The 9511-nt window shown below is 40.2% G+C and overlaps 1 protein-coding gene across 1 annotated transcript; it reads right to left on the bottom strand.

Moving 5' to 3' along the window:
• Positions 1-1379: 1379 nt before the first annotated feature.
• Positions 1380-7884, bottom strand: LOC111239688 (major histocompatibility complex class I-related gene protein-like). The gene is made up of 9 exons (XM_022769578.1): positions 7765-7884; positions 5420-5466; positions 4985-5247; positions 3955-4224; positions 3624-3692; positions 2625-2723; positions 2304-2321; positions 2050-2122; positions 1380-1626 (listed from the first exon to the last, which is right to left on the bottom strand). Exons 1-8 carry the CDS (start codon positions 7882-7884, stop codon positions 2076-2078), a joined length of 933 nt encoding a protein of 310 aa, XP_022625299.1. The 3' UTR covers positions 1380-1626; positions 2050-2075.
• Positions 7885-9511: the final 1627 nt, after the last annotated feature.

The raw sequence follows: 9511 nt of genomic DNA, 5'->3' as shown, positions 1-9511 counted from the left end.
CATATCATATCATATCATATCATATCATATATCATATCACATCACATCACATCACATCATATCTCATTATGGAACTGAGGGTTTTAGATCAGCAGGGATGGTTTTAGTAAAGTTTAGTAGCCTATACTGTTAACTGTGGGTGTATACAGCATGTCTTAGATCGGCCACTGATTGTGTCATTTTTTTTGGGTGTAGTATATTACTGTTTGTTTATGTCTTTGCCAACACTGCATGTCAATTTCCCTCTCAGATAATCAAGATAATGAATCTGTTGTGGCTGTTTTACCATGCTGCAAAATCCTACAACACTTAAGCTGTGTCCCAATTCAGGGGCCGCGTCCTTCGGGGGCTGCATTTGAAGACCGGTTGCGTCACAGCGGCACGACTAGGCTCTCTGGCTCTAGCTGTCTCTAATCAAGGGCTATGGGCTGTTACATTTCAAAGGCTGCTTCAAATGCAGCCTCGGTTCGGCCTTCGCAGTCTACTACCCCTGAATTAGGACGCAGCTTTAGTCTGATGAGCTGTTCTTAGTTTGACTCCCGTTCCACTGAATGAATCCAACCGTACCATGAAAACCCAGTGTACTCACACTTATTTATTTCCATATACCAGCGTCACAGCAGGTGATTCAGTTTTTACATCTGAGCCTGGTCCAATACCGACTTGATGTTTTATGTTTTCCTATCGCAGAATCTGTCACATTTAACACGGTCAAAAACTTACAACGACCCAAACTCCTCTGACTTCTCAGGGTTTTTGAGCGCTGCTTTATCCAAAACACCGAACTGCGTTACATAAACACCTGTCCTAAACTACCATCACAAAACTGCACATTTTACAGCAAATAGAAACAGTGCAACCTCAGTATAATCCACTATTTAACATAAACAATAACTATTATACAGACTTTAATCAATTTGGAATCTAAACATTATCAAAGTATCATATATGCCTTATTGGCTTTTACATAATCAATGAGTCAGTACCATGACCATAATGACGAATGAACGAACACAGGAAGTCAATTTGTTTGCAAAGCTAAGAGAGAAACAGTCCCTCGTCCCTGAACACCAACAGGAAATGTTTTCTATCGGTGCTGAGAATCTTAAAACATCCCACAGCCCTTTAACAATCAAGAATAAACTCAAAACATAATGTTTAAAACACATTTAATTATGGATAATATGGAACAAGAAGCAATATACTCTTCATTCATGAAGGAAAACTTAACAATATTTTAACTTTTATCAGTTTCAGAGAAATATACAAGCAGAATATATTTACACATGGAAATGGAAATAAATGCTGATGCTTGTGTTTTGTGTGTGTGTGTGTGTGTGTGTGTGTGTGTGTGAGTGTGTGTGTGTGTGTGTGTGTGTCTGGGAGTGGGCGACACTGATACCACCTATCATTGTATATGTAATTTGATGTTACTTCATGTGTAGTTATGAAGTAGTATATTTCCTGGAAACTAAATGAGTGACTGTTTAGAGATGCAACCAATAGATTTCCAGCCCTGACTCTATGAATTTATGTTTTGTTGGTGAATAATCAGTGGATTCCCAGTTGATGGAGGAGCATGTGGTGACACGGCTCCTTGATCCAGAGCTGAATGTCTCCATGAACCTGAAGAGACACAAAGAACAACGTTACATGAAGTGACTGTAAATGTCTGGAGAGTTCAGTTCCACAAAGCCACATATTTACATGTTGACAGTATCATCTGGACCTAAAACAGCCATGATACAGTCATTTAAGGATTAACATTATGTAAACTGAGTATTTACCTACTCTGCTTCTGCAGAAGATTAATACAACACTTTATCTGTCCCACTGGTCTGAAGGTTTCTGAGAGCATCTGTGTCTTTCTCAGAACCATCTCATTTAACTCAATATAAAACATCTGTGTAGAAAACCCATTTAAAGTTAAAGCTTTTCTTTACAACTACAACGTGTCACAGAAGTTTGACGGTGGATAAAGAAACAATTACATAAAGTTGTTTGGCACAAAGTTTAAAGCAGCTTTGTTGAACGTCTGCAGTAACTCACTGTGTTCAGGCTGGAGTGTTTGTTGCTCAGGCGCTTGGATTCAGTTGCTCCATGACCTCCGGGTTGCTCACAGCTGTAAGGTCAGAAACACACTGTTAGCCCACATCCTCCTCTGAACTGACTCTGTTTTACAAACAGCTGAAACTGCAGGAAACAGTCCTGAGAACGTCTTCAGCACAAAACACAAGAACCTTTTTACTCTACAGAGATCATGTGACATCACAGAAAACACAGTAGAAACAAGCGTTACTTACGAGATGGAGGACGCTTGGCTGAAATGAAAAGAAAATACAAATAATTTCAGTTGTTGCAGCTGAAAATACTAAAACTCAAACTGATACAGATCCCTTCTCCCTGTTGTTTAGATCTGACATTATTTCTTTTCCTGTAACCACTCCCTTCACCCATCATGCTTTAGTCACATGATCATCAGACTGTGGCTGTAAACCCTGCAGCTCTCACTGGTTGAAACACATTCTGTTTGGCTGGGAACTGAAGTTTGTTTCACTTTTAAAATCTGGATAAAGCATCAACTCAAAGTCTAAAATCAAAGAGTCTGTGGTTTGGTTTCTCACCACTCTTCTTTCTGCAGATGAAGAATCCAACGGCGCCGATGACGAGAGCGAGAACCGCCACTGCAGCGATGATGATGGCGATCAGGGGACTGGACTTCTCTGTGGAGCAAAACACAACAAACCAATCACAGCCTGTCCTGATGAAGCAGGTCAGAAGAGACGACCACACCACCTCCCTGTACAACGGCAGTTCAGTCTGTGTATACACACCATATGTTAGTTTGTCCTGGTGTTGTTACTCTCACTTTTCATCCCTTCTGGTCTGTAAATAATGAGTGTGTGTGTGTGATCATTTATCTGTGTGTGCTGTTGTTGTCTTTGTTTACACGTCTGTTCTTGTCACTGTGTGTGAGAACTATGAGACCTTCTGACAATCACAGTCACATTACTGTGAACAACTGGGCCAATAAACCTGAGTCTGACCCATTTACTGACAGATACATTTATATTCACCCAGTTATTACATCATTTACTCTCTATTCATCTTCTGTAACTGACAAATGGTTGAGTCAGTGCAGTGGCTATAAATCGTTACACAAAAATATTGTCTGTTGATTCCTGAAAAAATTCTTCCAGGAATTAAACTTTACAATGATTTCATCACTAAAATGAATCCATAAAGGTGAAAAACTTCAATATATGAAATTAAACAAAAGAATTAATAAAATAATGTTTAACTGTTGACATTATTCTTTTATGAATAATTTTAATAACAAGCTGTAGAAAATAAGGTGGAGAAGCACTTTTTAAAACTTCAACTCAAAGTTGTAAATAAAGAAATGTTTTATAAATTTGTCAGAATCACATGATGATACGTGTTGGTTTAATACTGAGCCAGACTTAAAATTGTATTTAAAAACTAGATGAAAGAAACTGACCAAAAACAACAAGATGTGAGAGAACTTGTCACCATACACACATGACAATACATGAAGTGCAGGAATATTACAGTAAATAAAATGTGTTTCCCACCTTCATCACTTCTGATTCAAATCTTACTGAACGAGAGACTCTCTGCTTTGTCCAGTTTGATGACGACGTCCTCCTTCACTCCAGAGAGATGAAACACACAAAAGTTAAAGAAATTCAACATGGAGACATCGAGTCATCATGAACTCAAACTAACTGTCCACTGACCATCAGCAGCTGACTGAAAGTGATGTCAGAGCACCTGACATGTCCGTCTCTACTGATTGGTCAGGACTGACTCAAATCTCTAAAGAAGGTAAAGTCAGACTGAGAGGAGTGATGATACACTGGTAATTCAGTCTGAGTAGTCTATATGAATATTGTTGTGTTCATGAAACTACATCAGGTCATGTGATTCTACCTGTTCTCAGCAGAGAGCTCCTCCCATAGTCCAAATACTTCTTCAGCCATTCAGGACAAGTCTGAGTTAAAAAGTGTTCATTTAATTTTATGTCAGCGTCCCATCTCAGTTTGGTGATGACAGCCTGTGGTTGTGGAGCGATCCATGTCAGTGTCTTCAGATTAAATGCTATCAAATCTTCTCCATCATAACCAAACTGCATATAACCCTTAACTTCTCCAGTCTCATCGTCCCATTCACAGCCACTCATCCTCTGTAAAATGTGGACACCTGAGGCAGACACAGAGAGAGAGACAGACAACGTTTAAAACAAAACAAACAATGAAAAACCATACCTGTGTGACACCTGCAGCAGTTCCAGGTTCAAGTGACCAGAACTCCAGGGACCCTGGAACCTCGTGGGTTTCAGGGGGATATAGCTTTCTTCATAATTTACTTAGTTTTTTTTCTCCTAAGTGTGTAAAAGAAAAATGAGCGAAGCGTCATCCGACAAGTTTCAATGTAGCACTTAATAGAAAGTCTTTACAGTTATGTAGATGTGAAAGTGGTACAGTGAAAAACAAACAGAAGAACACAGAAGACACATTATCCAACACACAAGCTGAAGCATCTCAGGTGAATGATACTTTGTACACAGACCCTGACGTGATGGTTGTCAGGGAAGTGTATCAGATACACTAACTGGCTACAATAATACACTGTGACATTGATCAGCCAATGAGAACAAAAAGTGACAACGACATATCTCCATTATTATCTTAAAGGAAGAAGAAACACAGAAATTAGTAAAATTGGAAATTACCCTTATTTATTTATTTGTTTATTCATCCATTTGTAGTTGGCGAAATTTTAATTAATTTTTTTTTTTATTATTAATCAAGGTCAAAAGTTTTTTATTTCCTGCGTCACTTTTGGGCCGCCATACTGTTTACTGTCACTTGACTTCATAAGGATGTATGAAGGATGTTGTTAGGATGAAGAACAGTTTATAAGTAAAAGGTGATATGCAGCATAGATAAAACTGTACCACCTCCAGTCTGGTTGAAGTGCTGCATGAGAGTATAGATGTTATCTTTGAGGAGGATCGGTTGAAGCTCACACTGTTCAGCGCTGTACTTCAACAGCTGATCGTTGTCTGACATCTTTCTCCCCCACTCCTCTTTCGGTTCTATCTTCGTGTCGCTGTCGCAGTGAGCCACCGTGATGTGTTCAACCTGTACATCACCCACAAACTCCGGGATGCTCTGGACTTCAGAAGACGCAGTGAAGGGAAACAGCAGGGAGTGTGTCACTGTGGGACAAACAAGGTTTTCATTATGTAAATACACACTCATCCTAAGTGTGATGTATCCGGTAGGATTCCGTTAAAACGTATGGTCACGTGGGAGTATAGTTGAAGTGAAACTAAATTAAACAGGAGTGAGACGCAGGAGGTAAAAATACAGAGTTAAATATTTAAAACGTGATCCTACCTGCTGATGAACCGGGACAGAAAAGAAGCAACAAAATTAACTTCCTTTTTTGTTTGTTTTGATGAAGACGTAAAAGCTCATTCAGCTGTTTAGCTTTACATCCATTGCTGTTTCCTGGGAAAAGGTGGAGCTCGTTCACCAGAAGGAGAAAGAGGAGGAGGCAGCAGGGGGCAGAGACAAAAAGCTGCAGTCTAGAGGAACAGATGTTGTCAGACCAGTATTCAGCTTGTACTCAATCCACAATAACTGTTGAAACCATGTTCTTCTGCAGGACAGAGAGGCGTTCATGGTTTAACCTTCATGTGGGAGCTGTTCCTCTCAGACTACATTGGTTCAAAACATCAAAGGTCCAATTTCACTGTTCATTGGTCTGTCAGGATGTCATGTTCACAGATGTTATTTTGAGGATCCTCAATTTGCAAATGTTTTGTGTCTTTAATACTTGAAGAATTAAATCAGCCATGAGCATAATGTAGACTAGGAACTGTAATAGCAGGTTTGTACTTTATGAGAATAAAATCAATGTATCCACTCTGTGACTGATAAAAGTCACCAGCAGCCACGGGACCAGGCCCGGTTCTAGACTGCTTGGATTGGGGAGGGCATTAAGATGTTGACTGGTCACTAAGTGCCAGACTTCAAGACTGGTTACTGCAGTCCTCTGAGTGTCCTTTAAGACTGTAAGCTGTAACATGCACTGTCTCATGTTATCTAAAACTGAAGCCATACAATCTAATAATACATAAGCCCATAATGTATTCAAGTTTGAACCTCTGCGTCTAGCGTTTTTCTGCCTAAACCTAACCAAGCCGTGACTGATATTAAAGTACCCATGGTACAGTTGCGTGTTTATTACGGTAACCATGACAACCAAGGTCCAGTACGCATGCCGCTGTATGGGTGCTATTTCAGGAGACACTCATATGGGTCGCATCATTTACAGGCATTTATAGAGGCATAAAATAATCTAAAAACATTTAAAATAAAAGTATAAGAAGACATTAAAACTGCATTTAACAAACAATAAAAACAAAAGCAAAAACAAGCAAATAAATAGATAAACCTTAAAAAGAGGTCAAGTTGGTCATTTATTGGGAAGCCTAACAGGAGTGTTTTTAGCCCTGATTTAAATGAGCCGACAGTTTCAGATCAGGAAGATTGTTCCACGTGGTGAGGAGCATAGTAACTAAAAGCTGCTTCACCTTGCCTGGTTTTGATCCTGAGAACACTGAGAAAAACCTGTCCCAGGTGACCTGAGGGGTGTGGCCGCTTCATATCTACAGGTACATTAGAAATGTATTTAGGGGCCAGACCATTTGTTTGGTTTTATCTTTGGTGGGGACATTTTTGTCAGATGGCCGAATTAATATGTGCTTGTTCTTTATCTCTTTATTCTCACACACACACACACATGAAGAGCCTGAGTCTGGAGAGAGTTTATTTGGATTGAATATATGTTTGCTGATATAACTTGTCTAAAAATGGACTTGTCATGTTTTATTTTTCTCTCTCTTTAAACTCTTTTTTTCATTAACAGTTGTTCTTTCATCCAGTTTTTAAATGGTTTTCAGGCTGGATGCAGTATTTAACAAAGCACGTATCCTCACTTTAGTAGTCATCATGTGATTCTGACAAATGCAGGAAAACAAACTGATATCTTTATAATAAGGTTTCCTTTTCTGAATATAAGTGCGAAGTTTTAAAGTGGCGTGTCCCACCAATCACTCTTCTGTACTGCTTGTTGACTGTTCCACGTTGTACTATGTAAGTACAAGTACACAAGTGCGACAGTTGTCAAACATGATTTTAATCCGGTTTTTTTCTTTTATTTTCTCGCTTGAAATTTACCCACCTTTATAAATTCATTTAGACTGAAATCATTGTTAAAATATAATGTCTGAGATGTTTTGTCAGGAATCAACAGACAAGTTGAGTTTGATTAGTGTAACATTAATTAGAGAGCCCTGCAGGCTGACTCAAGCATGTTGTCAGTTATAGAAGATGAATAGAAGAGTAAATGAGTATAAGCTGGGTGAATCATCTGAAATGTATCTGCATCTTCATGTTTTCAAATGGGTCAGACTCAGGATTTATTGCCCAGTTGTTCGCACAGTAGATGTGACTGTCATTTGTCAGAAGGTCTCATAGCTTCTCACACACTAGTGACAAGAACAGACGTGTAAACAAAGACAACAACAGCCAACACAGATTAAATGATCAACGACACACACTCGATTATTTACAGACCCAGAAGGATGAAAAGTGAGCAGTAACGAACACCAGGACAAACTAACACATGTGTGTGCTATACACAGAACTGAGCAGCTTGCCGTTGTACCAGGGGAGTGGTGTGGTCGTACTTACTTCTGACCTGCTTCATCACGACAAGGTTGTGATTGAGGTTTTGTTGTTTGTTCTTGGCCTCCCAAAGAGAAAGCCAGTCCCCTGCATCCGCCATCATTCATGCGACTGAGCTGGCGGTTTTCTCGCTCTCGTCATCGGCGCCGTTGATTCTTCATCTGACACAGAAAGAAGAGTGGTGAGGAATACCAAACCCAGACTCTTTGATTTGTAGACGTTGAGTGTGATGCTTTATCAGATTTTAGGACAAGTAGAAACAGACTCGATTCCACGAAACGCGAGACAGAATGGTGTCAACCAAGTGAGAAGCTGCCAGCAGTGCGTTTCATGCAAGCCACAGTCTCGTGAATCATGGTGATAAAGCATTGATGGGTGGAAGAGTGGTTACAGAAAAGGAGAGGGTGAAGATCTACGTAACCAAAACAGGGAGAGAGGACTGTACAGTTTGAGTTTTAGTGATATTTCGAGCTGGCGAACAATGAACATTGAGTTGCCTATTTTTTTCAATTTCAGGCCAAGCGTCCTCTCAGTCTCGAGTAGTAACGCCTTGTGGTCTACGTGGTATTTCTGTGATGTCACATCGATCTCGTGTAGAGTAAAAGGGTTCTTGGTGTTTTGTGCTGAGACTTCGGTCATAAGACTGTTTCTCCTAGCAGTTTCAAGTGTTTGTAAGCAGGTGCATGTCAGAGAGAGGATGTGGGCTGAACAGTGTTTTCTGACCTTACAGCTTGTGCGCAATCCCCGGAAGTGGTCAATCTGGAGCACAGACTGAAGTCCAAGGCGCCCTGAGCAGCACAACACTCCAGCCTGAAGCACACCAGTGCAGTTTACTGGCAGAACGTTCAAACAAGCATGGACGCTCATATAAACTTTGTGGCCACAAGCGTTTATGTTGATATGTTTCTCTTTCACCTCAACTTCTTGACCGTTGTTTCTTGTTGTGGCTTACGTCCTTAAAATGGGTTTTCTACCACCAGATTGTTTCATATTGAGCTAAGATGAGAATGGTTTGAGAGAAGACAGCCAGGATGCACTCTCAAAGACCTCAGAACCAGGTGGACCGTATAAAGGTGTTGTAATTAAAGCATACTGGGCAGAAGCAGAGTAGGTAAATAGCAGATTTTCATTGTCATACATGGTTAATGCGCCTTAATGAACTGTGATCATGCTGTTTTAGGTCCAGTATTGATACTGTCAAACATGTAAGAATTGGCTTTGTGAGGTGAACCTCCAGACATTACAGTCACTTCAATGTACGTTGTTCTTGTGTGTCTCTTCAGGTCATGGGAACAGGAGGACATTCGAGGTCTGAGTCGAGGAGGCCGTGCTCACCTACGTATGCGTCGCTGCTCATCACTGGGGAGATTCACTGGATTATTTCACCAACAGCAAGAATTCATTAGAGTTCAGGCTGGAAATCGTATTGGTTGCATCTCTTAGAGACAGTCACTCATTTATGTTTCCAGGAAATATAACTATTAGTAACTGACACATGAAGAGTAACATCATTACATATACAGATGATAGAGTGGTATCAGTGTCGCCCTCACTCCCAGAACACACACACAAGCACCAGCAGTCATACACACAGCACACACACACAGCACACTCACACACACACACACACGACACCACACAGCAGCCACAATACAACAGCATCAGCATTTGGTATTTCCATTTGCCATGTGTAAATATCATTCTGACTTGTATAGCTTTCTCGGTGA

Source organism: Seriola dumerili, unplaced genomic scaffold, assembly GCF_002260705.1.
Source record: "Seriola dumerili isolate Sdu_G_001 unplaced genomic scaffold, Sdu_1.0 BDQW01004066.1, whole genome shotgun sequence".
NCBI lineage: Eukaryota > Metazoa > Chordata > Actinopteri > Carangiformes > Carangidae > Seriola > Seriola dumerili.
The sequence above is the reverse complement of the archived record's forward strand: the minus strand, read 5'-3'. Positions and strand labels throughout refer to the sequence as shown.